Source organism: Henckelia pumila, chromosome 3 (genome assembly GCF_033568475.1).
Source record: "Henckelia pumila isolate YLH828 chromosome 3, ASM3356847v2, whole genome shotgun sequence".
NCBI lineage: Eukaryota > Viridiplantae > Streptophyta > Magnoliopsida > Lamiales > Gesneriaceae > Henckelia > Henckelia pumila.
This window is the reverse complement of record NC_133122.1, coordinates 55,784,616-55,799,685: the sequence shown is the minus strand read 5'-3', so window position 1 is coordinate 55,799,685 and position 15,070 is coordinate 55,784,616. Positions and strand designations below refer to the sequence as shown.

General features: G+C 34.5%; 2 protein-coding genes across 2 annotated transcripts; one reads left to right on the top strand and one right to left on the bottom strand.

The window, feature by feature from the left end:
• The first annotated feature begins 2,351 nt into the window (after nucleotides 1–2,351).
• LOC140891940 (protein DETOXIFICATION 42) lies at nucleotides 2,352–13,461 on the top strand. The gene is made up of 14 exons (XM_073300646.1): nucleotides 2,352–2,364; nucleotides 2,601–2,701; nucleotides 2,978–3,099; nucleotides 3,196–3,417; nucleotides 3,495–3,688; nucleotides 3,819–3,949; nucleotides 4,044–4,145; nucleotides 12,251–12,351; nucleotides 12,448–12,611; nucleotides 12,703–12,774; nucleotides 12,847–12,963; nucleotides 13,048–13,143; nucleotides 13,213–13,334; nucleotides 13,419–13,461. Exons 2-14 carry the CDS (start codon nucleotides 2,646–2,648, stop codon nucleotides 13,459–13,461), a joined length of 1,542 nt encoding a protein of 513 aa, XP_073156747.1. The 5' UTR covers nucleotides 2,352–2,364; nucleotides 2,601–2,645.
• A 323-nt stretch (nucleotides 13,462–13,784) lies between these two features.
• LOC140888749 (secreted RxLR effector protein 161-like) lies at nucleotides 13,785–14,564 on the bottom strand. The gene is made up of 2 exons (XM_073296450.1): nucleotides 14,001–14,564; nucleotides 13,785–13,931 (listed from the first exon to the last, which is right to left on the bottom strand). The coding sequence occupies exons 1-2, from the start codon at nucleotides 14,562–14,564 to the stop codon at nucleotides 13,785–13,787; spliced, it is 711 nt and encodes a 236-aa protein (XP_073152551.1).
• Nucleotides 14,565–15,070: the final 506 nt, after the last annotated feature.

Here is a 15,070-nt window from a genome sequence, read left to right as displayed (position 1 = left end):
ATCTACTATAAAAATTTTCTAATTACGTCAAATTCCAAATCTATCCTTTAAAACATTTTCCTTTTTTCACCATCATTTCTCCATTTCAAAATGCTAGTTAGTTTATTCTCCCATCATTTTTGGCATGAGAAAACTCTAAACATCGATATTTTCATCAAACATTTTCATTTTAATTTTATTTTTATTTTTATTTTGATTTTGATTTTTTTAGCGCTTCGTTTTATTCACGAATTCTCATTTCTTTACCTTTGTTTTGTTTTGATTTGACAAGGATATTTTCATTTTCTCCCATTAAATTTTCTTTAATTTAGATATTTTGAAATTGAGTTAATTAAGTGGATGATAAGGCTATTACGGCAGATATTGCCCATACTATAATTAATCATGAACTAGTGTCTCGTGTATATATTACGTTCTTGTATAGTTTTATTTATTTTTTGAGTAATAAATTTTCTTGTAATTAGTTTAATTTATATTAAACTATAGGTCATATCACAACTATAAAATTGATCACCAAGGATATTATGCAATTGACCAGATAATCCTTTCGATATTTATAATAAAATATATTTTTGATATAAAAAATAATATTTTTTATGGTTGACTCAAATAGGAGATCTGTCTTAAAATTGATCCAAAAAACCGTCTCACATGAACTTTTATGTGAGCGCAATTATAGCCTATAGGTCTAGTGGGTTGAGCCTTATATATATAAAGTATATAACAAAAACTCTTGTTAGACGGTCTTACAGGTTAATTTGGTGAGACTAATCTCTAGATTATTTGGATTATCTATGAAAAAATATTATTTTTAATGACAAAAATATTAATACTTGTTATTGTAAATATGTGTAGGTTGATCTGACTCACGGATAAAGACCCGTGAGACTGTTTCAAAAGAAACCTACTATTATAGATGTGTATTTTTTTATTTTTATGCATTTACCAATCGGAAACGGAAAAAAAATATTATTTTTTATGGCAAAAATATTAATACTTGTTATTGTAAATATGGGTAGGGTTGATCCGACTCACGGATAAAGACCTGTGAGACTGTTTCACAAGAGACCCACTAGTATAGATGTGTATTTTTTTATTTTTATGCATTTACCAATCGGAACGGAAAAAAATATTATTTTTTATGGCAAAAGTATTAATATTTGTTACTGTAAATATGGGTAGGGTCTATCCGGCTCACGGATAAAGACATGTGAGACTGTTTCACAAGAGACCTACTAGTATAGATGTGTATTTTTTATTTTTATGCATTTACCAATCGAAACGGAAAAAAAATATTATTTTTTATGGCAAAAGTATTAATACTTGTTATTGTAAATATGAGTAAGGTTGATCCGGATCACGGATAAAACCCGTGAGATTGTTTCACAAGAGACCTACTAGTATATATGTGTATTTTATTTTTTTATTTTTTATGCATTTACCAATCGGAACGGCAAAAGTATAGACCTACTTGTTATTGTATTTTTTATTTTTATGCATTTATCAAACGGAAAAATATAGAATGGAATAAAATTTACCAATTTCTAGCTAGGAAATTAGTAGAAACTAAAAATGGGTATTTTAGGAATTTTAAAATAATGTAAGGATGTATTAGAAAATATTGATTACGTTTAAAACTGAAGTTGGTAAAATTACGCAATTGAGCTTGTAAGAAGACGACAGAATTTCCAAGTCGGAAGCGGAATTGATGCGTTTATTTATGATTGAAATTAACGTCTTTTGCAATTGATTCGGAATGAAAAAGTAAATAAGAAATGTAATAAAATTGCAAATAATTTAATTAAACTAATCCCCTTAACATTCTTAATATGTTGTGTATATAGATGAATACAATTGTAATTTTAATTACGATTTCACCAATAGAGGGGTTGTACTTTAATTAACATAACATATATATAGTATATTTATACCAATTAGGGAGATGTCAAGAAAAGATGAAATTAAAAATTAGAACAATCCAATAAATAAATCATGTAAATTGCACATTTAATTTTGCGGAGAATCAAATATTTATTATTGAACAATATTTCAATATATAAATTAAAATTAGGTGAGGCTGTCATCAATCAATTTCGCTTTCCTCTTTAATTCAGTACAAAACGACATATGTCACTCAAGATTTCAAGAAAATTATCACCATTAAAGTTGGTAAAAAAAAAAAAAAACTCCCATGCATGTACTGTCTGGAGACCACTAATGAAAAGTTGGCCTGAACCATGTTCCGAATGGGATTGTACAAGAAGGAACAATTAATATAACAATATATATATGTATATATACGTGAAACTAGATTTGTATGTTATTTCATTATCACGGAGCAGACACAAAGAATCGCAAAAACAAGTAAATTTTTGCACCTTCAATTTTTGTTCATTTAGTGGGGTACTGGTGGCACTTTTTTATATTATTCTTGAACTTGAATTGAATACATCTTTTGTCATTGGAAAGTAATATATTGTTGAAACTTATTAAACTATATATGGTAGCACTTCGAAAGTCTGGAAACTGATATATATAATCGAAGAGAGAAAGCCTTTAATTTGGGCTAACTTTTAGAAGCCTTTTGAACTTTCCCACAGTACTTGAAGCCAGCCATTGATTTGTTCGATCAAGTTGGGTATATAATGGATGACAAAAAGAATTGGAGAATACATCTCTCAATATTCTTCGATGGCGCGAGGTATTTACTAATTCTTTAATCTTCCCTTGTGATCTTTCAAGTTCTATGAATTTGTAAATGATCATGAGTTCTAATCCGGTATAAGGGGGAAAGAAGTCAAGCTAGATTTTGTTCACACTATATATAATTAAGCATGCATGGTCATATGAGCGGATGAGTTTCATGTGGAAGCAGAAAAGCTAGCTACTAGTACTCCTGAGAATGAATTTGGATGCTAATTTTTCTTCATTAATCTTGGAATATGATTTTTTGGGGGTTTGCATGTTTTTGGAGCAGATCAGTGTTTAAATTGGATGATATCGGTACAGAAATAGCAAGAATCGCTGTCCCTGCTGCACTAGCTTTGACAGCTGATCCTATTGCATCACTTATAGATACAGCATTCATCGGCCAAATAGGTAACAACTTGAAAGATTAAATTAAATGGTCCCTATAGCTAGAGAGTCTAGTCGTCCCTCCAAATTAAATGTTTCTCCGATCCCCCTTGTGTACAGGTCCAGTTGAGCTTGCTGCTGTGGGAGTTTCCATTGCTTTATTCAATCAAGTATCAAGAATCGCTATTTTCCCTCTTGTCAGCGTGACCACCTCTTTTGTAGCCGAGGAAGATACAATAACAAAAGCCATTCAAGACACGGATGATAATTGTGACATCTCGGAGATTAATGGATTAATGTCCAATCTTGATGCTGAAAATAAAATCTTGATACCACGGAAAGGTACTAAACTAGATTACTAAAGATCACATTCTTTCCCCACATTTTATAATTTTTTTGTAGCACGTTTCCGCACTTAGATTTGGATGAGAGAATGTACAAGATGCAACCAGTTGACAACAACTTTGAAGCTGCAATACAAATAGAGCATCAAAAGAAGCGGATACCCTCGGCTTCTTCAGCATTGATTATTGGTGGTGCTCTAGGTTTCATTCAAGCTGCATTTCTCATTGTTGCAGCAAAACCTTTATTGAGCTTCATGGGAGTCAAGTCTGTAAGTTAAAATGAAATCAAGATACTTCAAAAAATTGTACACAATTTAAATAATATCAATCTGATTTATGTCTTCGTTTCACGTTCCCTTAAACTTTATTTTGAAGAATATATTCACGTTTCCTATTTAGGATTCAAAAATGTCGTACCCTGCCCAACAGTACTTAAAACTAAGGTCACTAGGTGCTCCTGCTGTGCTACTGTCTTTGGCTATGCAAGGCGTTTTTCGGGGATTCAAGGACACAAAAACTCCACTTTATGCTAGGCAAGCATATTATAAGCATAAAACAGATGTATTACAAGATCACAGACTCTGGTTTTATCAATCTTGAATCATGCTCGAATTTTGGATGTAAAACAGTGGCAGGAGATATCACTAACATAATGTTGGACCCCATATTCATGTTCGTATTCAAAATGGGCGTTAGAGGTGCAGCCATTTCGCATGTTATCTCTCAGTAAGTACTGTCCCTTCAAACCAACCTCAAGAACGGGTTATTCGGGTGTTGGCGGCTCTAGAAACTGAATGATAATCATACTGTTGGGTCCATCAATCTGAAGATGTAATTATTGTTTTTATGCTTCGGTAATTTCAATTAAATTAAGAGTGCAATCTTGTTCTTTTAGTGGAGTAGAATAAAATTAATAAATTATCTTGATTAATCATGAGTTGATTAGATCAAATTAATTTATTGGAGCTTAATTTAATTGGGTCCGATCAGGTCCCTTTGATGGTTCAAATATAAACTCAAATAAATTATATGAGTTATAATTTATGAAACTCGTAGGAATAAATTAATATGATTATAGTATCTTTATCTATGGAAAGTTTGAATTAAAACTTTACCGATACGATAAGATTTGATACGATTGATAATCTTTTAATTTATGGAAAAGAGATAATTTCATTCTTGAATTTATCTTATCTTTCTAGACTATTTGATATAACGTAGTCTGACAGAAAGTTGTATACCACGTACAATTTTCCTACGATTGAGTTTGAGAGAACACCGGAGAAGGCTTGAAGGTTTGAAGCTTTGAGTTGCAGCTCTGTTGCAGACAAGACAACGTAAAGTACGCTTCAAGGGTAATCTCAATTCCTTTGTGTGTAAATTAATTAATTCGTGTTAAATACGTGAAACAATCATGATCCTGTTTTAAGAGATTATTGGAATCACATAAAATTAATTTTTGTGATTCGATTTTCTCAGTCTTGGCTAACATATGGTATCAGAGCCACGGATTTTGATAGTGTTTTGCGTATTTCGAATTAATTAATTTTGTATGCATGTTTTAGTTTAAAGAGGTGTTAGATTTATATGATTATGGTTTGGTTGAATGAATATTTTTTTTTGAACAATTTATGGCCCTAGATTTTGGTGAAATTGTACTTCGTAATTATCGAGTCTGTAACCAAGGGGGTGGATTACGACTCCATGTTTCCCCTTGTTTATTTTATTGCAATTTTTATTGTAATTTTCGAAATTGGAATTTTCTCCTATTGTTTCAAACTGGTCATTCTGCAATTTCGTCCAAAGCAACTAGGGACCAGAGTGCATCTTCTTCAACAATTCAAGGACCTGTTCTGCAATTTCGGAATTCTCCATGGAAGCTCCAGATCTGAACGCAGAAGCAAGCCAAGCCGTTACTCTACCTCGGGAAGACTTTGCACGACTGCATAAACTCGACGGCGTGGCCTGAAAGATGGCGACGCGACCTTCAATTTCGCTGGATCGGAGAAAATTTTTGGCTGCTGTTTCATTTTCGAATCGGCAGAGAAGTCATGGTGATCTTCTCTGTGTGCGTCGCTGCGTGATGTTCACAATGTTTCCGGCGAATTCCCAAGGCGGCAGCGGCTAAGAGGAAGGCGGCGTGGTTAGGGTTAAAGGAGAGATCCGGGTCGGGTTGCGGGTTTGGTTCATGGACTATCGGGTCGTGGGATATAACCGGGTCGTAACTCATGGATTTCTACTTTGGGCCTTGATCATTGTTTTGGGCCAAATAAAGACCGGGCTGGACACAAATATTTAAATTGAAGGATTGGGCCAGTTTGTGATTCAATTAATTTATTTGTACTTTTGTGTCCAGGATGAGCCATAAATTTGTTTTTGTTTAATTATTGCTTATTGCTTTAATTATTATGTGCATTATATGTCATTCATGTATCATGCCATGTAGATTGCATAAACACCGCTTTAGATACTACATTGTCATGCATAAAAATAAGATTTTATTTATTTTTTATTTTTATATATAGAAAATAAATTATTGATTAATAATTGAACTATTTTATGAGTTAAAATAGTTAGGATATTATTAATTGGACTAAACTCAAAATTTTATTTATTTTCTATTTTTATATATAGAAAATAAATTTTTGATTAATAATTGAACTATTTTATGAGTTAAAATAGTTAGGATATTATTAATCGGATAAAACCCAAAATTATTTTTTAAAAATATTAAGTGTGATGGGTGTATTTTATATGAGCCCATGGTCTCCCTTATTAGTCAATTAGTAAGAATTTGTGTATGCCTCGTGCCAATTTTCATTGGTGGAGTATAGGAGGGCTGCACTGTTTCGGTTACTTGATTGGACCCGACATGGTGATAATTTTTTAAAGTAAAATTAATTTTGATCATCCTATAGGTGACATAATTAATTAAGTACTTGAAAAATAATCAATATAAGGGTATACACTTAAGTCAATAACATTGTGAGATATTCCTATAGAATAGTCAAACAATGTATTTTTGATGGCCAAAAATCAAGCAATACAAAATTAATATTGCATGAGATGCTAGATATATTGAATTTAGTGGGAGGGTCCCAGCCTAGCTACTATAAATCGTGTTTACTTTTCCTAAAGAAGAGTATAATTTGATTTTGGATTTTTAGGTCATTGCTGTGTTGTAAGTAGTTTTGGGTCTACTAATGCATTTTTTTTGCATAACACATGTCATTTTAATTATTGTATGTGTTGCTCATTTAATTTATTTTAATTTCAGAAAAATGTCTTCAAACTCACTATCACTGTCCATGCTTTTAACAAACAACCAACTAGTTGGAAAAAATTACATTGATTGGAAACGCAATTTGATGATTGTCTTAACTGTGGAGAAACATAAATATGTGCTTACTGAACAATGTCCCTCGGTGCCTACGGCGGAGTCCACTGCTGCCCAAAAGCAGGCTTATGATAAGTGGGTCCGTTCTGATGAGATGGCTCGTTGCTACATTTTGGGATCCATCTCAAATATGTTGCAACAAAAACATCAGAATTTGGAAACCGCGGTAAAAATCATGGAAAGCCTTCAGGAAATGTTTGAGCATCAGGGACGCCAGGCACGTCAAGCGGCCATTAGGAGTATTATGAACATGCGCATGAAACCTGGGATTCCAGTGAGGGATCATATGCTTGCATTGATCGGTCAATTCAATGTGGCTGAGGTTTTAGGGGCTGAAATCAAATCATAGACTCAGGTTGACATGACACTTGAGACTCTCCCTGAGATGTTCTCACAATTCAAGGTTAGCTATAATATGAATAAGCTAAACATGTCCCTGACTGAATTGATGAAGAAACTCCAAAATGCTGAAAGTGTTCTTAAAACTCAAAGTGGTGATGCACTTGCTGTTGCTTCTGTTGGACCATCCTATTCCAAATCGAAAGGTAAATTTGGAAATAATAAGAGGAAGAAGCCCAACAAGAAGGGTCCACAACAAAAAGCAAAAAAAGTCAAAATAGATGGCAAACCCAAAGGAAAATGTTTTCATTGTGGAGAGAAGGGTCATTGGAAGAGGAACTGCCAAGGATACCTAGCTTCCAAAAAGCAAGGTGGTGGTGAGTTATCATTTATTGAGTCTTGTTTAGTGGTTGATTCTATTGATACTTGAATTGTAGATTCTGGAGCCACTAATCATATACGCAATTCATTGCAGGGGTTCCAAGTAACCAAGGAGCTCAATGAAGGGGAACATACTCTTAGAGTTGGCACAAGAGCTGTGGTATCTGTAAGAGCTGTTGGAGTCGTTTATCTTTATTTTCAGAATAATAAACATTTGATTTTGAGAAATTGTTATTATGTTCCTGAAATTACTAGAAATTTGATTTCTGTTGCTTTATTGTTTAGACAAGGATATTTCGTCCATTTTTCACAAATGGTGGTTGATATTTCCTTAAATAAAGCTCCTATATGCAAAGGATATTTGAATAATGATTTGTATGTCTTAAAACCCGTTGACAGCTCTTTGTATCACACTCAATCCAACAAACGAATAAAATTATCTCCCACTAATGAAACTTATTTGTGGCATTTGAGGCTTGGTCATATCAACCTTAATAGGATTCAAAAGTTGGCAAAGGATGGTCCTTTAAGTGATTTAAAGGTGGAATTCTTGCCTATATGCGAATCTTGTTTGAAGGGTAAAATGACTAAGAGGTCCTTCAAATCTAAAGAACATAGAGCCAATGAAGTTTTGGAATTAGTGCACACTGATGTATGTGGACCAATTAGTGTTCAATCTAGAGGCGGATTTCAGTACTTCATCACCTTCATCGATGACTACTCTAGATACGGTTATGTTTACCTAATGTCCCACAAATCTGAAGCTTTTGAAAAGTTCAAAGAATTCAGAAATGAAGTGGAGAAACAATTAGGTAAGAGCATAAAAATACTTCGATCAGATCGAGGTGGTGAGTATCTATCCAGTGACTTTAGAGCATACTTATCAGATAATGGGATTTTATCCCAATTGAGTGCACCATATACTCCTCAACAAAATGGTGTCTCGAAAAGGAGAAATAGGACTTTGTTGGACATGGTTAGATCCATGTTAGGTTTCTCTACGCTCAGTACATCCTTTTGGGGATATGCTATTCAAACTGCAATATACTTATTGAACATGGTTCCTTCTAAGTCTATCTCTAAGACACCCCTAGAAATGTGGAATGGGCGTATACCCAATCTAAGACATATTCGGATATGGGGATGTCCTGCGTATGTGCTCAAGAGAAAGATGGATAAAATGGAATCTAGATCAGAAGCATGTGTGTTTGTTGGATATCCTAAGGGAACGAGAGGATACTACTTCTATAGTCCTCAGGATAAGAAGGTATTTGTGAGTACAAATGCAACCTTCTTAGAGGACAGATACATAGAAGATCGTGAATCAAAGAGTAAGATTCTTTTGGAAGAGATTGTTGAAACATCATCTACTCCAGAGATCTGCACTGAACCTACTCAGTTTGATTTCACATCTATACCACCATTAATCACTGTTTTTAGAACAACTGATATGGTGGAAGATAATGTTTCTAATGTTAATTCACCTCACCGTACCGACATGGAGAATGAGGTACATGGTGAAGAAGCAAACTCAAGGAACCAACAATCAAATCCAATCAACCAAGAACCTCCACGACTTAGACGTAGTGAAAGGGTCATCCGACCACCTTCTAGATACTTGCTCTATGGAGAGTCCTTAGAGGCAGTCTCTATAGAACAAGAGGAGGATCCCATTACGTACAAAGAAGTTATGGAGGATATAGACGCTGACCAATGGAGGAGTTCTATGGACTCGAAAATGCGATCCATGTACACTAACTCTGTCTGGGATCTTGTAGATATGCCTGAAGGGGTAAAACCTATTGGGTGTAAGTGGGTCTACAAGAGAAAGAGAGGAATAGATGGAAAAGTAGAAACCTTTAAGGCTAGATTGGTAGCTAAAGGTTTTAGCCAACGAGAAGGAATCGATTATGAAGAAACCTTCTCACCTGTGGCTATGGTAAAGTCTATTCGGATTCTCTTATCCATTGCAGCTCATTTTGATTATGAGGTGTGGCAAATGGACGTCAAGGCAGCATTTCTAAATGGAAATCTTGAGGAAAGCATTTATATGATGCAACCAGATGGTTTTATCCAAAACGGTCAAGAGCATAAAGTATGCAAACTTAAAAGGTCTATTTATGGACTTAAGCAAGCGTCTAGATCTTGGAATATCAGATTTGATCAAACTGTGAAGGATTATGGTTTCGATCAAAATCTTGATGAGCCTTGTGTCTATAAGAAAGTTTTAGATGACAAGGTGATTTTTCTCGTGTTATATGTGGATGACATCCTACTGATTGGAAATGATGTGGGGGTGATGACATTTGCTAAGAGATGGTTGGCTCAACATTTTGATATGAAATACTTGGGAGAAGCAAATTTTGTTCTAGGTATCCAGATCCTTCGGGATAGGAAGAACAGGTGGATTGCCTTATCTCAAGCTTCATACATTGATAAAATATTGGTGAGATATGCAATGGAAAATTCCAAGAAAGGTCAAACACATTTTAGACATGGAATTCACTTGTCCAAGGACCACAATCCTAAGACTCAAAGTGAAATAGAATACATGAAAAGAGTTCCATATGCTTCGGCTGTAGGAAGTCTTATGTATGCTATGCTATGCACTCGACCAGATATTTGTTATGCTGTTGGGATTGTTAGTAGATATCAGTCAAACCCAGGACCAGAGCATTGGACTGCTGTAAAGCATATTCTCAAGTATCTTCGTCGAACTAAAGGGAATATGCTTGTTTATACAGCTTCTGAGTTGGAACCTGTGGGATATACTGATTCTGACTTTCAAGCTGACAGAGACTCTCGTAAGTCTACATCAGGATCTGTGTTCACATTGGGTGGTGGTGCCGTTATTTGGAGGAGTATCAAGCAATCTTGCATTGTTGATTCCACTATGGAAGCGGAGTATGTGGCGGCTTGTGAAGCAGCAAAAGAAGCCGTTTGGCTGAAAAAGTTTTTGCTCAGCCTCGAGGTTGTTCCTTCTGCATCAAATGCCATTACTTTATACTGTGATAACAGTGGTGCAGTGGCAAATGCAAAAGAACCCAGAAACCATCAACGTGGAAAACACATTGAACGAAAGTATCACTTAGTGAGAGATATCGTTCAACGAGGGGATGTGACAGTGTGCAAGATAGCATCTGCTGAAAATCTTGCTGATCCGTTTACTAAAAGCTTACCTGCTAGAGCTTTTGAGGAACATATTCAAAATATGGGAGTGTTGGACATGTCTCATTTACTCTAGGGCAAGTGGGAGAAGAATGTTTAACAGTATTTGCCCATCGAGTAATTTCTCATGTATTATGACATTTTGAAATTATAATAATGTTTTATTTATTTATTCTTAAATAAATTGTTTTGAGCAATGCATATGTCCATTGAATTGTTGTATTATTATAAATTGAGTGTTTATGTTGTTAAACACAGAAAGATTCAATTTATAATTCAATTCATATTTTTAATGTCCACGATCGGAAAATAAATAGGGACAAATTATTTTGACAAGATCGTTTCAATTTTATTGAAGTCTATCTTTGACTTGGTACTAAAATTGGAGATATTTTTTGATGTATTGGACTGGACCACGTGAGATTTGAATTTGAATTGACCATACTAATTCAAATCCACTAGGTTATCGTACATAGCACCTTAATCCTGAGCGGGTAACGAACTTTGATTACTAACTTGAAGTTCTTTGAGACATCAATGAGTGAGATCAGACCATTGATCAATATATCGATGTTTTGGGAATCAAAGTAAAATAACAAAGAACATATATTCGCAAGATGAAATCCGTCACCTACATGATCATGAACTCACGAGTTCTTCTAAAAGACAGTAAAATCTGAGCTCAGTAATTCAATATTATTTGTTGAATTAATTATGTGATGCGATCACATGTGGCTGTCAAATAGAAGATGAGGGTGAGTGGTTATGAATATCTAATATAGGCAACATGGTCATGGTATCCTATTTTAGATGTTTTAGTTGATCGACGGGGGTGATATATTGGGTCGATCAATCTGAGGATGTAATTATTGATTTTATGCTTCAGTAATTTCAATTAAATTAAGAGTGCAATCTTGTTCTTTTAGTGGAGTAGAATAAGATTAATAAATTATCTTGATTAATCATGAGTTGATTAGATCAAATTAATTTATTGGAGCTTAATTTAATTGGGTCCGATCAGGTCCCTTTGGTGGCTCAAATATAAACTCAAATAAATTATATGAGTTATAATTTATGGAACTCGTAGGAATAAATTAATATGATTATAGTATCTTTATCTATGGAAAGTTTGAATTAAAACTTTACCGATACGATAAGATTTGATACGGTTGATAATTTTTTAATTTATGGAAAAGAGATAACTTCATTTTTGAATTTATCTTATCTTTCTAGACTATTTGATATAACGTAGTCTGGCAAAAAGTTGTATACCACGTACAATTTTCCTACGATTGAGTTTGAGAGAACACCGGAGAAGGCTTGAAGGTTTGAAGCTTTGAGTTGCAGCTCTGTTTCAGACAAGACAACGTAAAGTACGCTTCAAGGGTAATCTCAATTTCTTTGTGTGTAAATTAATTAATTCGTGTTAAATACATGAAACAATCATGATCCTGTTTTATGATATTATTGGAATCACATAAAATTAATTTTTGTGATTCGATTTTCTCAGTCTTGGCTAACACATACAACGTGACTATTTTTTCAGGTATTTAATTTCCTTGATACTCTTCTGGAGACTCAAAGAACAAGTGGATCTTATCCCACCGAATCTCAAGTACCTTCCATTTGGTCGTTTTCTTAAAAATGGTAAAGGGTGTGATCTTTTGTTGCTTCAGGCTTGGTATTAAGGCACATGGTTTCATGTTCTTACAACATTCGATCTTGTATTAATTTCCAACATAGGATTCTTGTTACTCACAAGGGTCATAGCTGTTACATTCTGTGTAACTCTGGCTGCATCAATGGCTGCAAGAATGGGATCGACTCAAATGGCAGCATTTCAAGTATGCTTGCAGATCTGGCTAGCCGCGTCTCTTGTAGCCGACGGCTTGGCGGTTGCTGGACAGGTGATGCTGCAACTTTCATATAGAAAACATACATTAATTTCATGTAAATAAGAAACTAACGTTGAGCAAGTGGCCGTCTTAATTCTTCCAGGCAATTCTTGCAAGTGCATTCGCAAGAAATAATTACAATTGTGCAACTGTCACTGTATCAAGAGTCTTGCAGGTAATAATCAAACCCACGCGTCTCCAACTAAATTCTTGGCCATAACTAAAATATATTGTTACACGTACGCAGTTGGGACTAGTTCTTGGATTGTTTCTAGCTGCATTTCTTGGAATTGGTCTACATTTCGGAGCAAGATTGTTCACGAATGATGTTGACGTTATCTGTCTTATTGGTGTTGGAATCCCGGTACATATTATTAAATTACCGTAGCTATATGATGATTTATCTCAACACATTACATTGTGTAGAATTATATATAAAACAATGCAGTTTGTGGCGGCAACACAACCGATCAACGCCTTAGCATTCGTTTTGGATGGTGTAAACTTGGGAGCATCTGATTTTGCATATTCTGCATACTCGATGGTATGTTTTCCAGTTGTATATTCTGCATACAAAATATATGATTGAAGCAGCTAGCAATCGGGGGCGCAGGTGACAGTAGCAATAACGAGCATTGTGTTTTTGTTCATTCTTTGGTGGAGTAATGGATTTGTGGGAATTTGGATTGCGCTCACCATTTACATGTGCCTCAGAGCATTTGCTGGATTTTGGAGGTGAGCTTGCTATATATTTTACGAATGGATTCCCTTTAAATAAAATGGAATCGATAACATCTCTTGTGTTATATACGTTTGCAGAATAGGGACGGGAACAGGACCTTGGAAGTTTCTTGGGAAATGATTTTGTGATGATTAATTGGAGATATATATGCGTGTGTGTTTTTAGTGCAATGTGAAATAAATTATGAGAAGTAGAAAATCATTGAGAGAAGCTAAAAAGATTGATGAATCTAAAACTTTATTATTCTCTGAAAATACAAACCAAAAACTGCACTTTAATAGTAAAAGATATCCTAAGAAATCTCAACAAACTCTAACGTGCATATAGAGCACTCAATCCATTAAATCCTAAATAAAAGGAAATATATCAATAAATGAAAATAAATAACAAACTAAAATTATTTGGAAAGACCGATTCAACAATTAGATTGACAGTAAGTTTCACTAATTTTCAATACTCCCACTTAGTGCAAGCTTACTGTCAATGACACCAAGGTCACTTCGAAACTCATCAAACTTTGTTTTGCTAAGTGCCTTGGTAAATATATCGGCAACTTGACTTTCCATTCCTATCTTCTTCAGCTGAATGTCCTGGGTCAAAATCTTTTATCGAACAAAATGGTGATGTGTTTCAATATGTTTTGTACGTGCATAAAATACTGGATTTCCAGCAAGCTTGATCGCACTTTCATTGTCACAATGAATGGGAACCGGATAATCCAGGATAGAAAATATTTCTTCAATGAGTCTTTTGAGCCAAAAACACTCTTGAGTGGCCATGGTAGCATCTACATATTCAGCTTCACAACTTGAAAGAGCAACCGTACTTTGCTTTTTACTACACCATGTTATAGCTGCTGATCCTGTATTAAAACAATAACCTGTTGTGGAGCGTCTATCATTCACGTAATCAGCCCAATCTACATCTACAAAACCAGTCAAAAGGAATGATGAATTTTTCTTGTACAATAAACCAAAATTTAGAGTTCCTTTTATGTAGCGCAGAATCCTCTTTGCTGCAATGAAGTGACTCTCGCATGGTTTGCTCATAAACTGAGAAACAACTCCCACAGAATACGAGATGTCAGGCCTTGTGATAGTTGAATAAAATAAACTACCAACAAGCTGTCGAAAAAGTGTTGCATCTTCCAATATTTTCCCTCCATCTTTAGTTAACATCAAGCAAGGTTCCATAGGAGTAGTAACTGCCTTAGACTCCCCCATACGAAAACGATCTAGCAAACTTGTTGCATATGCCTTTTGAGAGACAAAAAATCCATCTGAATTTCTGTCACGCCCCGGAACCGGGCCTAGTTGACATCGGCGTTGTTTAACAATTTAACATTGAAACAACAATCCTCATAGTACAAATCTTTCAAAAAACCAGTCTATTTCATAAACCATAACTGTTTTTTTACAGTGAAAAACACAAGTGCGGAAGCAATTAACGTAGTAAGAAATAAGACTGAAATAAATTCTTGAATTTTCATATCTTGAACTTGATCACCTGTAAGAGTAGGTGCCCAGTGAGCCAACTGTGTGGCTATGGGCTTTGATGACTCTTTGTATAAACAATCTTTTGTTTAATATTATTTACACTTTTAATGGCAATGACTTTATATTACTTCATATTGTTATATTGTGATATACTATTGTTGTTTTGATAAAGACCTTGAATATACTATAGTGTATGTAAGATGTGGTAGAACATGGGGATGTCTATCATGAAA